Below are 14,775 nucleotides of genomic sequence, written 5' to 3'. Positions count from 1 at the left end.
TCTTAAGGATGCCAAGTTGTATTTTACATAAAAGGGAGAAAAAAATAACCAAATTAATCTATTTTACTAAGGTCAATCAGAAAAGGATTCATCCAGCATAGACAAAAATAATGCTAAAGACAACAGGGGGAACAGTTTGTTTGTTTTGTTTGTTTGTTTTATTTGGATCCCCATTAGCTTTAGCATAAGCTAAAAGCTATTCTTCCTGGGGTCCTATAATCTTTTTATGTGACAATGCATGTACCACATCACAATATTACATTATTCTGAATCACTTGTAATTAGGGATGCTAAACAATTAATCGTGATTAATCGTTAGCAGAATAAAAGTGTTTGTTTACATCATATATGTGTGTGAACTGTGTATAATAAATTTGTATAAATAAATGTACACACATGCATGTATATGTTTTAGAAATGTTTACATGTGTATATACATTTGTATATTTATGTATAATTTATATTATATATAAATATAAATACTTAATATATAATTTTTTTTTTCTTAAAATTATACATGAATGTGTTCATATTTATATATATACATATTTATTATACACAGTTTACACACATATGTGATGTAAACAAAAACTTTTATTCTGCTAGCGATTAATCGCGATTAATTGTTTAGCATCCCTACTTGTAATTTTTTTATACTAATTGTTGAAGTACTAGACCAAACCACAGAGCAAAAATCAAGGTGTGAAAAAAACAAAGCATTAAGTACTTGTTTAATGGTGTGTGTGGTGTAAAATATTTTGCACACCTTTTATTAACAGACAAAGTGTTTCCCATTTGAATTGCCAACTTCTGAACATGCATATCCCAACACAATCTACTATCTATCATTACTCCCAAGTGTTTAGCCTCTTCTCTTTGCTCTAGAGGTTTATGGTCTATACTGAGTTTAAGTTTTGGTTTGGAAAATAAGGATTAAGAAGTTCCAACCAGTAAACAATTAATTTTAGATACATTAAGAATCAATTTGTTACTTCTTATCCAGTCCAGCACTCACTGTAACTCTCTTTGTAATTTTGTATTTAAATCCCCAAAATCAGTTCCTGCTAAATATATAGTAGAATCATCAGCAAACATTGATATGCTTGCTTTATCTAAAACAGATGGAAGATCATTGGTAAAGATTGTGTAAAGGAGTAGCCCAAGACAACTTCCTTGAGGCACGCCATGTTCTACAACCCTTACCTTTGAAAAACTTCCATTTAAATAAACGAATTGTCTTCTATCCATCAAATAACTTTCCATCAATAACAATGCAGTTTGTGAAAAACCATAATATTCCAATTTTTTAAACTGTAAGTCGTTGTCAATTATATAAAATGCTGCAGTGAAATCAAGCATTACAACACCTATTATTTTCCTCTCCTCTATATCTTTGAACCAATCATCAACCATCTGAGTCAGAGCAGTGGCTGTCGATTGTTTTTCTCTATATGCATGCTGAAAATTTGTAATTAAATCATTATTTAAAAAGTAAGACTGAATCTGTTCATAAACTATTCTCTCCATTATTTTACCAAGAATTGGTAAAAAACTTATTGGTCTACTATTTAATCCAGAGAAAGGCATTTTTTTATTTTTAGGTATTGGTACAACTTTACATATTTTCCAAGATTGCAAACATATATTCTCCGTAAAGCACATATTAATTACATGAGCAATAATAGGAGCAATGATTGTAATTATTGGTTTAAGCAATTTATGTTCAAGTTAGTCAACACGAGGTGGTTTATCTTTACAATTCATCAAAAGCAATTCTACTTTAGAATCACTAACTTTCTTAAATTTAAAGCTGCATGTTTTACCTTCCATCATCTTATTTATCAGTGTTTTTGATAAGTCAGTCTTGTGTGGCTGTGTAGTGCTTTTAAAATTATTTATTTTATTTATGAAATAATAATTAAGATGATTCGCTATATCGCTTGGTTAGTAAAAAAATTACCTTCATTTTCTAAATGAGCTGTCGATTTATTATTTCCTCTTAATATAATATTCAGTATATATATATATATATATATATATATATATATATATATATATATATATATATATAATATATTATACAATTTACAACAGTGAGTAACAGAGCTCAGACTCTTTTTATAGTTCTTTCTCTGTTTACCAATTTGTCTCAAGAATGCCAAGTTGTATTTTACATGAAAGGAGGAAAAAAATAACCAAAATAATCTTTATCACCAAGGTCAATCTGAAAAAGATTCATCCAGCAAAGACAAAAATAATGCTGGAGATAACAGTGGCAACAGTGAGTAACAGAGTTCAGACTCTTTTATTATATTTCCTTCTCTGTTTCCCAATTTGTCTCAAGGATGCCAAGTTGTATTTTACATAAAAGGCAGAATAAAGTTTAACCAAAATATTATTTTTTACCAAGGTCAATCTACAGAGGATTCATCCAGCGAAAATAAAAATAATGCTGGAAATAACAGTAGCAACAGTGAGTAAAGAGCTCAGACTCTTCTTTTATAGTTTCGTCTCTATTTCCCAATTTGTCTTAAGGATGCCAAGTTGTATTTTACATGAAAGGCAGCAAAAAAATAACCAAAATAATATTTTTTATCAAGGTCAATCTACAGAGGATTCATCCAGCGAAAATAAAAATAATGCTGGAGATAACAGTGGCAACCGTGAGTAACAGAGCTCTAACTCTTTTTATAGTTCTTTCTCTGTTTACCAATTTGTCTTAAGGATGCCAAGTTGTTTTTTACATGAAAGGCAGAAAAATTAACAAAAATAATCTTTATCTCCAAGGTCAATCAGAAAAGGATTCATCCAGCAAAGACAAAAATAATGCTAAAGACAACAGTGGCAACAGTGAGTAACAGAGCTCTAACTCTTTTTATAGTTCTTTCTCTGTTTACCAATTTGTCTCAAGGATGCTAAGTTGTATTTTTCATGAAAGGCTAAAAAAATAACGACAATAATCTTTATCACCAAGGTAAATCTGAAAAGGATTCATCCAGCAAAGACAAAAATAATGCTAAAGACAACAGTGGCAACAGTGAGTAACAGAGCTCAGACTCTTTTTATAGTTCTTCCTCTGTTTACCTATTTGTCTCAAAGACGCCATGTTGTATTTGACATAAAAGGCAGAAAAATTAACAAAAATAATCTTTATCTCCAAGGTCAATCAGAAAAGGATTCATCCAGCAAAGACAAAAATAATGCTAAAGACAACAGTGGCAACAGTGAGTAACAGAGTTCAGACTCTTTTTATAGTTCTTCCTCTGTTTACCTATTTGTCTCAAAGACGCCATGTTGTATTTGACATAAAAGGCAGAAAAATTAACAAAAATAATCTTTATCTCCAAGGTCAATCAGAAAAGGATTCATCCAGCAAAGACAAAAATAATGCTAAAGACAACAGTGGCAACAGTGAGTAACAGAGCTCTAACTCTTTTTATAGTTCTTTCTCTGTTTACCAATTTGTCTCAAGGATGCTAAGTTGTATTTTTCATGAAAGGCTAAAAAAATAACGACAATAATCTTTATCACCAAGGTAAATCTGAAAAGGATTCATCCAGCAAAGACAAAAATAATGCTAAAGACAACAGTGGCAACAGTGAGTAACAGAGCTCAGACTCTTTTTATAGTTCTTCCTCTGTTTACCTATTTGTCTCAAAGACGCCATGTTGTATTTGACATAAAAGGCAGAAAAATTAACAAAAATAATCTTTATCTCCAAGGTCAATCAGAAAAGGATTCATCCAGCAAAGACAAAAATAATGCTAAAGACAACAGTGGCAACAGTGAGTAACAGAGCTCAGACTCTTTTTATAGTTCTTCCTCTGTTTACCTATTTGTCTCAAAGACGCCATGTTGTATTTGACATAAAAGGCAGAAAAATTAACAAAAATAATCTTTATCTCCAAGGTCAATCAGAAAAGGATTCATCCAGCAAAGACAAAAATAATGCTAAAGACAACAGTGGCAACAGTGAGTAACAGAGCTCAGACTCTTTTTATAGTTCTTTCTCTGTTTACCAATTTTGTCTCAAGGATGCTAAGTTGTATTTTACATGAAAGGCTAAAAAAATAACCACAATAATCTTACACTTTACCTTACTCTATTTCTTTCTCTTTTTCTGTATGGCATGTTATCATGTTATATTTAACATGAAATGCAGAAAATAGTTTAATCTTAATCACCTGCTTTATCAAGGTCAATCTCAAAAGAATTCAACCAGCAAAGACAAAATAAGTGCTGACGCTCAAACTGAAAATGGTGAGTAAAAGTGTTAACCCTTTTTTCATATTTGCTCCTGGTTTTTCATGTCTTAAAGATATCTATCATGTTGCTATGATATATTTCACATGAAATAAAGAACAAAGTTTAATCATAATAATCTGTGTCACCAAGGTCACCAAGGTCATGAGGGTTCATCCCAAAAAGTCATAGTGAACACTAAAGATCCTAATGCCAGACGTGAGTTACAATAAACAGCCTTATTTTCCATATTCCCTCTGTTTCTGTCTGTGTCCAAAGGATGCTATTCTGCAATTATGCATTCCACATGAAATGCAGAATATGGTTTAATAACACATATTTATTTCATCAAGGTCAATATCAGGAGGCTTCATCCAGCGAAAACAAAACAACTGCTGACGCTCACACTGAAAACAGTGAGTAACAAGAGCTCATCCTTTTCTTTCATATTTGCTCTTGTTCCTCGCTTTTTTATGTCTTAGGGATGCCATGTTGCCATGATATATTTCACAGGAAATACAGAAAAAAGTTTATTAATAATAATCTGTTTCACCAAGGTCATGAGGATTCATCCCAAAAAGTCATAATGAACACTAAAGATCCTAACTCCAGACGTGAGTGACAAAAAACATTCCCAACGATGCCATGTTGCAATTTTATATTCCACATGAAACTCATATTAAAATTTAATTAAACTTTACTTTTCACTAAGGTCACTTTTATGAGGATTTATCCAGCGAAAACATAACAGGTGATGAAGATCATACTAAAAATGGTGAGAAACAGAGCTCAGCATTTGTGTCATATTCCCTTCTCTGTTCTTCTCTGTTTCTTAAGGATGCCATATTGTAGTCCTTTACTTTTACATTATCACCTGTTTCTCTGTGTTTTAAGGAGCTGTGATGCCATGTAATATTTTGCATAAAATGCAGACAATGTTTAATCACAGTAATCTATTTTAACCAGGTAAATCTCAAAAGGATTCATCTGGAAAGGACAACATAAACACTAATGCTCAGAGTGACAGTGGTGAGTAACAGAGCACAGCCTTTTGTTTCATATTATCACCACCTGTTTCTCTGTGTTTTAAGGAGCTGTGTTGCCATGTCAATATTTGCATGAAATGCAGTGTGAATGTTTAATCACAGTAATCTATTTTACACAGGTAAATCTCAAAAGGATTCATCCGGAAAGGACAACACTTCTGGTCAGAGTGACAGTGGTGAGTAACAGAGCTCAGCCTTTTGATTCATATTATCACCACCTGTTTCTCTGTGTTTTAAGGATGTTGTGTTGCCATGTCATACTTTGCAAAAAATTCAGAAAAAGTTTAATCACTGTAATCTATTTTACCCAGGTAAATCTCAAAAGGATTCATCCGGAAAGGACAACACAAAAACTTCTGGTCAGAGCGACAGTGGTGAGTAACATAGCTCAGCCTTTTTCATATTATCACCTGTTTCTCTGTTTTCTAAGAAGCTGTGTTGCCATGTCGCCATTTAACACAAAATGCAGTGTGAAAGTTTAATCACAGTAATCTATTTTACCCAGGTAAATCACAAAAGGATTCATCCGGAAAGGACAACACTTCTGGTCAGAGTGACAGTGGTGAGTAACAGAGCTCAGCCTTTTGTTTCATATTATCACCACATGTTTCTCTGTGTTTTAAGGATTCTGTGCTGCCATGTCATATTTTGCATGAAATGCAGTGTGAATGTTTAATCACAGTAATCTATTTTACCCAGGAAAATCTCAAAAGGATTCATCTGAAAAGGACAACACAAACACTGATGGTCAGAGTGACAGTGGTGAGTAACAGAGGTCATCCTTTTGTTTAATATTATCACCTGTTTCTCTGTGTTTTGATGATGCTTGTGTTGCCATGTCATATTTAGCATAAGATGCAGAAAAAGTTTAATCACTGTAATCTATTTTACCCAGGAAAATCTCAAAAGGATTCATCTGGAAAGGACAATGTAAACACTGATGGTCAGAGTGACAGTGGTGAGTAACAGAGCTCAGCATTTTGTTTCATATTATCACCACCTGTTTCTCTGTGTTTTAAGGATGTTGTGTTGCCATGTCGTCATTTAACACAAAATGCAGAAAATGTTTAACACAGTAATCTATTTTACCCAGGTAAATCTCAAAAGGATTCATCCGGAAAGGACAACACTTCTGGTCAGAGTGACAGTGGTGAGTAACAGAGCTCAGCCTTTTGATTCATATTATCACCACTTGTTTCCCTGTGTTTTAAGGATGCTGTGTTGCCATGTCGTCATTTAACACAAAATGCAGAAAATGTTTAACACAGTAATCTATTTTACCCAGGTAAATCTCAAAAGGATTCATCCGGAAAGGACAGTGCAAACACTGATGGTCAGAGTGACAGTGGTGAGTAACAGAGCTCAGCTTTTTGTTTCATATTATCACCTGGTTCTCTGTGTTTTAAGGAGCTGTGTTGCCATGTCATATTTTGCATGAAATGCAGAAAATGTTTGATCACAGTAATCTGTTTTACCCAGGTAAATCACAAAATGATTCATCTGAAAAGGACAACACAAACACTTCTGGTCAGAGCGACAGTGGTGAGTAACAGAGCTCAGCTTTTTGTTTCATATTATCACCTGGTTCTCTGTGTTTTAAGGAGCTGTGTTGCCATGTCATATTTTGCATGAAATGCAGAAAATGTTTGATCACAGTAATCTGTTTTACCCAGGTAAATCACAAAATGATTCATCTGAAAAGGACAACACAAACACTTCTGGTCAGAGCGACAGTGGTGAGTAACAGAGCTCAGCTTTTTGTTTCATATTATCACCTGGTTCTCTGTGTTTTAAGGAGCTGTGTTGCCATGTCATATTTTGCATGAAATGCAGAAAATGTTTGATCACAGTAATCTGTTTTACCCAGGTAAATCACAAAATGATTCATCTGAAAAGGACAACACAAACACTTCTGGTCAGAGCGACAGTGGTGAGTAACAGAGCTCAGCTTTTTGTTTCATATTATCACCTGGTTCTCTGTGTTTTAAGGAGCTGTGTTGCCATGTCATATTTTGCATGAAATGCAGAAAAAGTTTAATCACTGTAATTTATTTTACCCAGGTAAATCTCAAAAGGATTCATCCGGAAAGGACAACACAAACACTTCTGGTCAGAGCGACAGTGGTGAGTAACATTGCTCAGCCTTTTTCATATTATCACCTGTTTCTCTGTTTTCTAAGAAGCTGTGTTGCCATGTCGCCATTTAACACAAAATGCAGTGTGAAAGTTTAATCACAGTAATCTATTTTACCCAGGTAAATCACAAAAGGATTCATCCGGAAAGGACAACACTTCTGGTCAGAGTGACAGTGGTGAGTAACAGAGCTCAGCCTTATGTTTCATATTATCACCACATGTTTCTCTGTGTTTTAAGGATTCTGTGCTGCCATGTCATATTTTGCATGAAATGCAGTGTGAATGTTTAATCACAGTAATCTATTTTACCCAGGAAAATCTCAAAAGGATTCATCTGAAAAGGACAACACAAACACTGATGGTCAGAGTGACAGTGGTGAGTAACAGAGGTCATCCTTTTGTTTAATATTATCACCTGTTTCTCTGTGTTTTGATGATGCTTGTGTTGCCATGTCATATTTAGCATAAAATGCAGAAAAAGTTTAATCACTGTAATCTATTTTACCCAGGAAAATCTCAAAAGGATTCATCTGGAAAGGACAACACAAACACATCTGTTCAGAGTGACAGTGGTGAGTAACAGAGCTCAGCATTTTGTTTCATATTATCACCACCTGTTTCTCTGTGTTTTAAGGATGTTGTGTTGCCATGTCATATTTTGCATGAAATGCAGTGTGAATGTTTAATCACAGTAATCTATTTTACACAGGTAAATCTCAAAAGGATTCATCCGGAAAGGACAACACTTCTGGTCAGAGTGACAGTGGTGAGTAACAGAGCTCAGCCTTTTGATTCATATTATCACCACTTGTTTCCCTGTGTTTTAAGGATGCTGTGTTGCCATGTCGTCATTTAACACAAAATGCAGAAAAAGTTTAACACAGTAATCTATTTTACCCAGGTAAATCTCAAAAGGATTCATCCGGAAAGGACAACACAAACACTGATGGTCAGAGTGACAGTGGTGAGTAACAGAGCTCAGCTTTTTGTTTCATATTATCACCAACTGTTTCTCTGTGTTTTAAAGAGCTGTGTTGCCATGTCATATTTTGCATGAAATGCAGAAAATATTTGATCACAGTAATCTGTTTTACCCAGGTAAATCTCAAAAGGATTCATCTGGAAAGGACAATGTAAACACTGATGGTCAGAATGACAGTGGTGAGTAACAGAGCTCATCCTTTTGTTTCATATTATCACCACCTGTTTCTCTGTGTTTTGAGGATGCTGTGTTGCCATGTCATATTTTGCATGAAATGCAGTGTGAATGTTTAATCACAGTAATCTATTTTACCCAGGTAAATCTCAAAAGGATTCATCTGGAAAGGACAACACAAACACTTCTGGTCAGAGTGACAGTGGTGAGTAACAGAGCTCAGCCTTTTGTTTCATATTATCACCACCTGTTTCTCTGTGTTTTAAGGAGTTGTGTTGCCATGTCATATTTTGCATAAAATGTTTAATCACAGTTATCTGTTTTACCCAGGAAAATCTCAAAATGAGTCATCTGGAAAGGACAACACAAAAACTTCTGGTCAGAGCGACAGTGGTGAGTAACAGAGCTCAGCCTTTTGTTTCATATTATCACCTGTTTCTCTGTGTTTTGATGATGCTGTGTTGCCATGTCATATTTTGCATGAAATGCAGTGTGAGTGTTTAATCACAGTAATCTATTTTACCCAGGTAAATCTCAAAAGGATTCATCTGGAAAGGACAACACAAACACATCTGGTCAGAGTGACAGTGGTGAGTAACAGAGCTCAGCCTTTTGTTTCATATTATCACCACCTGTTTCTCTGTGTTTTAAGGATGCTGTGTTGCCATGTCAAATTTGCATGAAATGCATAACATCTATTTAAATGTTTAATCACAGTAATCTGTTTTACCCAGGTAAATCTCAAAAGGATTCATCTGGAAAGGACAATGTAAATACTGCTAGTCAGAGTGACAGTGGTGAGTAACAGAGCTTAGCCTTTTGTTTTATATTTTCTCATATTCTGTCTGCATTTTCAGAGCAAAACATTGCATTGGTTTTTTTTTGTGATATGATGCTGGTAAGAGATTACCTTAATTTCCTTGCTTTTCTGTTCACCTCAAGCCCAACGCAACAACCCAACTCAAAAACCCAACACCCCAACTCAGAAACCCATGAACCCAACTCAAAAACCTAAGGCACCTATCACTCAGACAACTACTGTAAAGAATAAAGGAAAGGGAAAATCATAAATGTTTGTGAATGTTAAGCACAATGTTAAGCATCTATATGTTTTCATTGTTTAAGTATTGTTCGTGTTATCAGTGAGTCATAGTCATGGACCAGTTTATTTGACCAGTTTCTGTCTTTTGCTTCTACATTTTGTCAATGCAAAATTATTTTTATTAATTTTTGTATAGGCCAATAGGTTGATGACCAATATTTATTATGTACTTTCTTAACATTAAGATTTTTGTTTAAAATGTATTTAGATGTGTACATTAAGGGATTAGAATAAGTTCAAGTTAATTAGGTTATTTAAAACTTTGACTTTTAAAAATGGTGTAAAAGAGGCAATACAACTTAATTTTGAAGATTTTTGAAGATTTTTGTGGGGCTTAGGTACAACATTATATTCTTGTAGTAGTTGTATTTATGTCTAAATATTTGGGATATTTCTGTGGGGTCAATGGGGATGTTCTTATACCTAAACTATGCTACTGTATAATGCTTGATGCTCCATATTTCTCTTAATTATGCATAATTATGTATGTTGATTATTGATAATAAAAAAGAATTATTCATCATTCAGATATGTGTTTGTCACAAAACATTTTTTCCACAAAAGTAATTTCAAGCATTTAAATATGCACCTTCAGATGCAAAGATTTTTAAGATTATGTAACACATTTCAGTCAAGTACTCCTAAAAATGTGTACTTCAGGTTATCCCAGTTTAAACTTCCCTGCTCCTTAATGCAGGCAGCTTACTCATTTCAGGAAGGAAGCTCACACACCTCCCACACACATTCTTTTATAATTAAACATACATTATATATGTTATTTCTTGTTTTGGCCTCATCACACAGATAAGCTCTTTAACAGTTGGTCAGCTAAGTGCTATGCTAATGCAACGGTTGACACCTAAATAATTTAAATCACACTTTTTACCTTATTGAGCAGGGGTACACTTTATTGTACTTGTACTATAAAGTATTTTCCTGTAAATGAACTACATGGTATACTGAACTGACAGAGAGAAAGAGGTCGAATGTAATCCGCCCACAGCACCAACTGAAAAATCTAGTTGGAGGATCAGGATTGGCTCTGTCATTCTTTTGCATCACCTTGACAGTCTCTTCTTCATTTCAGTTCTGTTAACCGAGACCTTGTGAAAAAAATAGCTGAACCTGACCTTTCTAACTTCGCAAACAGCGACGGTTCCACACATCATTTTAAACATCATCCCTTTAAATTACATCATCCGTGACAGATTATATGAAACCAGAACATTACTCACAGCAAATGAAGATTTTCCTCCGTCTGTTTCAAGCTGACATCAAGAGACGAATGACGTCATTGACGTGACATCACAGACTTCAGTCGCATCTCATTCAGTAGTCATTTGCATAAAATAATACCTTTTCCTTAGTATGCTCCGTTACTCGCTTTCCTTGTAACTTTACATCCTTTTTCCCACTGTTACCTCAGCTAGAATGATCTGGTTCGAGCCCCGGCTAGGTCACGTGGCCTTTCTGTATGGAGTTTGCATGTCAGGCATGGGTTATCCGAGACAGAACAACTGTGTTCAAAAGACCCCAATTCTTCATCCTAGTTAACTAATATCCACTTAAATGAGTAAACGAATTCGAACACTAAGTTAAGCGCCGAAACCGCTGCGGGTGCCATCTTGTGTCGAGACGCGGGAGTTCATTGGCACGCGCCTTTCAGAAGGGGTAGTTGCGCGCGTTGCCACGGTTACGCGGCTGGCCTGAAATAAACTTTACATTTGTAGGCTGTTAGTTAATATATACATAATTTATCCTTTGTAAACATTAATTTTACACAGTGATACAGGTTATATATTGTATGATATCTTAACAATTTACTTGTCATTTACTTTGCTTGTTATCATAAATAATAAAAAGTAACTGTTGTTACTGATTATGTTTTCTGTAGCATTTTTACTTTTGTTTGTATTTAAATCATGAACATTACCTTTTAAAGTAAATGTTGTCTAAGAGGAACAGTTTATGGGTAGATGACAAATAAGGGTGAAACAGCATTTTTTTCCAAAAAAAGTTCTAAATTGCTTGAGAATTGTATGCATTTGTTAAGTTCAAATACTATTGTTTTTGAAACTGTTAGAGGTTAGCAGATTTTTTTCTCATTATGTAATTTATTAAGCTTTTTTCACAGCTCCAGCCTCCAGGCAAATTATGTCCTGCGGTGTGACATGACATTACTATAAAATTCAAATATTCAAATATTATTCATTTCAAATACAAATCGGGTATGTTTTAAGTTTAACAAATATTCTTAAAGAATGATCATTAACATTTTTCCACAGCTGTCTTCCGATTATATTCTTTGCTTGTGCCATCTTTTACCACTCACTCCAGTGGAAATATTGTGTAAAATTAGAAAAAAATGTACATTATTTTTTTATATATTTATGTTATGCAATGTTTTCAAATGCATATAATTATTTAAGCTAGTTAACATAGTAAAAGTCGTTTAAATGTGTCACACCACAGGACATCCCGTCACACCACAGGACGAAATGAAACACTGTATGAACATTTATGGTGAAATTTATTGAATACTTTTGTAACAAACAAATTCTTTTGCATCTCTATTTGAACATTAATGAAAATGCAACATATCAGTACAATCTTATTACTTAGTGTATGAATTTGAACTAAAAACATAGTGAACAAGACATAGTCATAAAGACTAAACAAATGTCTTGTTTTTAGGAGAAAGTCATTACAATCATGCTGAAATAATTGAAGGTATGTTAAAATCATCAATTCAGCTCTTTGAACAAAGATTCCAGTGAAGAGACATTTGACATTCCTTGTGCTTTCTTTTCTTGATATCTGTTGATGGAATAGAGACAGCTATTACATGTTTTCTATACAAGTGTATGCCTTAGAGAATCTTTCACCAACTCAATTTCCCTATTATAAACTTATTTACTTTCTCCTTCTCTCCCTAAGGATCTCCTCATGCCTGGCTTCATCCTGTGCTAACCTTTCCTGTATACCTCCCTTACAAAAATTAACCATGGTTTTACTATATAGTTAAAACCAAAAAACCATGGTTACTGTAGTAAAACCATGTTAACAACAAAATAACCATGGTTTTGACAGTTAAACCATAGTTAGTGTAGTAAAACCATGGTTTTGCTGATAGTAATCAATACAACACAAAAACATGGTTACTACACTTTTACAACAATAAAACCATGGTTAATTTTCGTAAGGGCTTCTTGTCCTTTCTTGGCTCATGCCTAAAAACTGTCAAAATCACTTTAAAAACAATGATCAGTGACTGTTAACATACACATACAACAAACAAATGAAGACAGATATATATTTATGTTTAATATATGTATAATATAGGTATATTATGTATAATGAAGGACGATATATATTTATGTTTAATAATGGCAATATTTGTTTAATATATAGAAAGAGACATATATATATTTATATTTATTTTTAATATTGCAAACATATCAGACGAGAATCTAGCTAGACATCTGACTTAATAATGTCACACTACAGGACGGGCTGTCACACCACAGGACTTTTTCACCTTGGCAGCCATTTTGAGTCATTGCTATACACAAGACTAAGCTTGGATATTACAGTAACTGAATAAGTTCATTCAGGGGCGTCGCTAAACCACTTTTACTGGGGCACGTGTGTAAATGTCAAGTTTAAATTTTAGCAGTTAACTAGTGTATTCCTTTAAAAAGACAATCGCGGCAAAAACGGATCTTTATGCAAAGTAGTTACCCAATTTAGGCTTGTAAAAGCGACGAAGCAGTCGCATTGACGCGTGCACGCACGTATCCATGGCCGCGCCCGTTTGCGTTCACCGCGCACAACCGCATTCAAAAGGTGACGCCACGCGAGTGCTTATGAAGCCATAACGAAACTAAAGTAAGTTTCTAAATAATATTGCTAATCTTATTTTGATTCGATCATTATTGGCTTCTGTAGATGTACATCAGAAGTGTTTTGTGCAAAGCAGGGAAAGGGAAGAAGAAAGGAGAGATGATGAGTTTAAGTGAGGTAAGAAGACAAACTACAGTCTCACCCTGTCAGGCCTCAAACAGACGAAAACCTCTGTCAAGTCTATAGAATTGCATTGTTGCTGAGAAAATCAACAGATGTATGTGTTATACTGTTCTGTATTTTGAGATATGAAATTAATATTTCGTTTACTAATATTTAACTCTAGGACACTAACTTACATAACAGTTAGCAGTAACTATGACTGAGATTATTTACTATAGCAGTCATAAAATTCTTGTAAAAATAAATTATTAATCATTGCTATCATTGTATAATGTAGAAAATATTTCTCTGCTGTCATTATTTCCAAACATTTTATGCCATTTATGCTTTCAAACATGTTAATAATGTTAGGTATGATGAAGATTACATTGTATAGAAGTGTTGCACACTTCTCGCACACAGCAGGCTTTCAAAAAAAGTCATCAAATATTGGGGGCCTGTGCCCCAGTAGAGCTTTACGTCTAGCAACGCCCCTGAGTTCATTGTTTTAAACCTGAATATAATTATTATTTTTTATATATTTTTCTTTTTTCTCTAACTAGATCAGTCACACCACAGGACTATCAAAAATGGACACGTTCATGGTCTGACAGAAATGATGAAATTTATCAAATTCATAAGAGATTAAAACTCACCTTTTAACCTCTTTAGCACAACCAAACATCTGGGGGATTTCCGGGTAGGGGGGTTGTCTAAAAGACCCCTATGGCTGTCCATGTAACTGCCATTACAAAAATCTAATATACTATGTCACACTGCAGAACAGCATTTGTGTTTCAAAACTAAATGTACTGTAAATGTTATTTTAGTACTTTTTAGCATTTTGAAAACTTAAGTTAATAAGCAAATATACAAAATAATGCCAACGCATTTATTAGCTGCTCCAAACATATCTGCTATATTTTACTAATATTTACATTTGATGAGTCAATAATGTTACAGTCAAACCACAGGACATTTTGCTATTCATCTTGAAATATGAACAAAACCAGATACATTTTATTTATTTAAATATGCACCTTCAGATTAAAAGATTTTTAAGATTATGTAACACATTTCAGTCAAGT

The 14,775-nt window shown here is 33.9% G+C and overlaps 1 protein-coding gene across 1 annotated transcript in view; it reads left to right on the top strand.

Annotated features, from left to right (window-relative positions):
- The window catches only part of LOC135786260 (uncharacterized), a 31,446-nt gene extending 21,256 nt beyond the window's left edge, over positions 1-10,190 (top strand). Inside the window, exons 24-53 of the mRNA XM_073814592.1 lie at positions 2,788-2,850; positions 2,975-3,037; positions 3,162-3,224; positions 3,349-3,411; positions 3,536-3,598; positions 3,723-3,785; positions 3,910-3,972; positions 4,198-4,260; positions 4,396-4,461; positions 4,596-4,658; positions 4,800-4,856; positions 4,955-5,017; positions 5,209-5,271; positions 5,600-5,662; positions 5,794-5,850; positions 5,988-6,050; positions 6,184-6,246; positions 6,382-6,438; positions 7,350-7,412; positions 7,544-7,600; positions 7,738-7,800; positions 7,934-7,996; positions 8,134-8,190; positions 8,326-8,388; positions 8,523-8,585; positions 8,723-8,785; positions 8,911-8,973; positions 9,108-9,170; positions 9,315-9,377; positions 9,523-10,190. Of these exons, the coding sequence (XP_073670693.1) occupies positions 2,788-2,850; positions 2,975-3,037; positions 3,162-3,224; positions 3,349-3,411; positions 3,536-3,598; positions 3,723-3,785; positions 3,910-3,972; positions 4,198-4,260; positions 4,396-4,461; positions 4,596-4,658; positions 4,800-4,856; positions 4,955-5,017; positions 5,209-5,271; positions 5,600-5,662; positions 5,794-5,850; positions 5,988-6,050; positions 6,184-6,246; positions 6,382-6,438; positions 7,350-7,412; positions 7,544-7,600; positions 7,738-7,800; positions 7,934-7,996; positions 8,134-8,190; positions 8,326-8,388; positions 8,523-8,585; positions 8,723-8,785; positions 8,911-8,973; positions 9,108-9,170; positions 9,315-9,377; positions 9,523-9,650 (1,928 nt within the window). The 3' untranslated portion in view covers positions 9,651-10,190. The remainder of the gene's footprint in view (positions 1-2,787; positions 2,851-2,974; positions 3,038-3,161; positions 3,225-3,348; positions 3,412-3,535; positions 3,599-3,722; positions 3,786-3,909; positions 3,973-4,197; positions 4,261-4,395; positions 4,462-4,595; positions 4,659-4,799; positions 4,857-4,954; positions 5,018-5,208; positions 5,272-5,599; positions 5,663-5,793; positions 5,851-5,987; positions 6,051-6,183; positions 6,247-6,381; positions 6,439-7,349; positions 7,413-7,543; positions 7,601-7,737; positions 7,801-7,933; positions 7,997-8,133; positions 8,191-8,325; positions 8,389-8,522; positions 8,586-8,722; positions 8,786-8,910; positions 8,974-9,107; positions 9,171-9,314; positions 9,378-9,522) is intronic.
- Positions 10,191-14,775: the final 4,585 nt, after the last annotated feature.

This window comes from Paramisgurnus dabryanus, chromosome 4 (genome assembly GCF_030506205.2).
Source record: "Paramisgurnus dabryanus chromosome 4, PD_genome_1.1, whole genome shotgun sequence".
Classification (NCBI taxonomy): domain Eukaryota; kingdom Metazoa; phylum Chordata; class Actinopteri; order Cypriniformes; family Cobitidae; genus Paramisgurnus; species Paramisgurnus dabryanus.
This window is presented reverse-complemented; position numbering and strand designations above follow the sequence as displayed.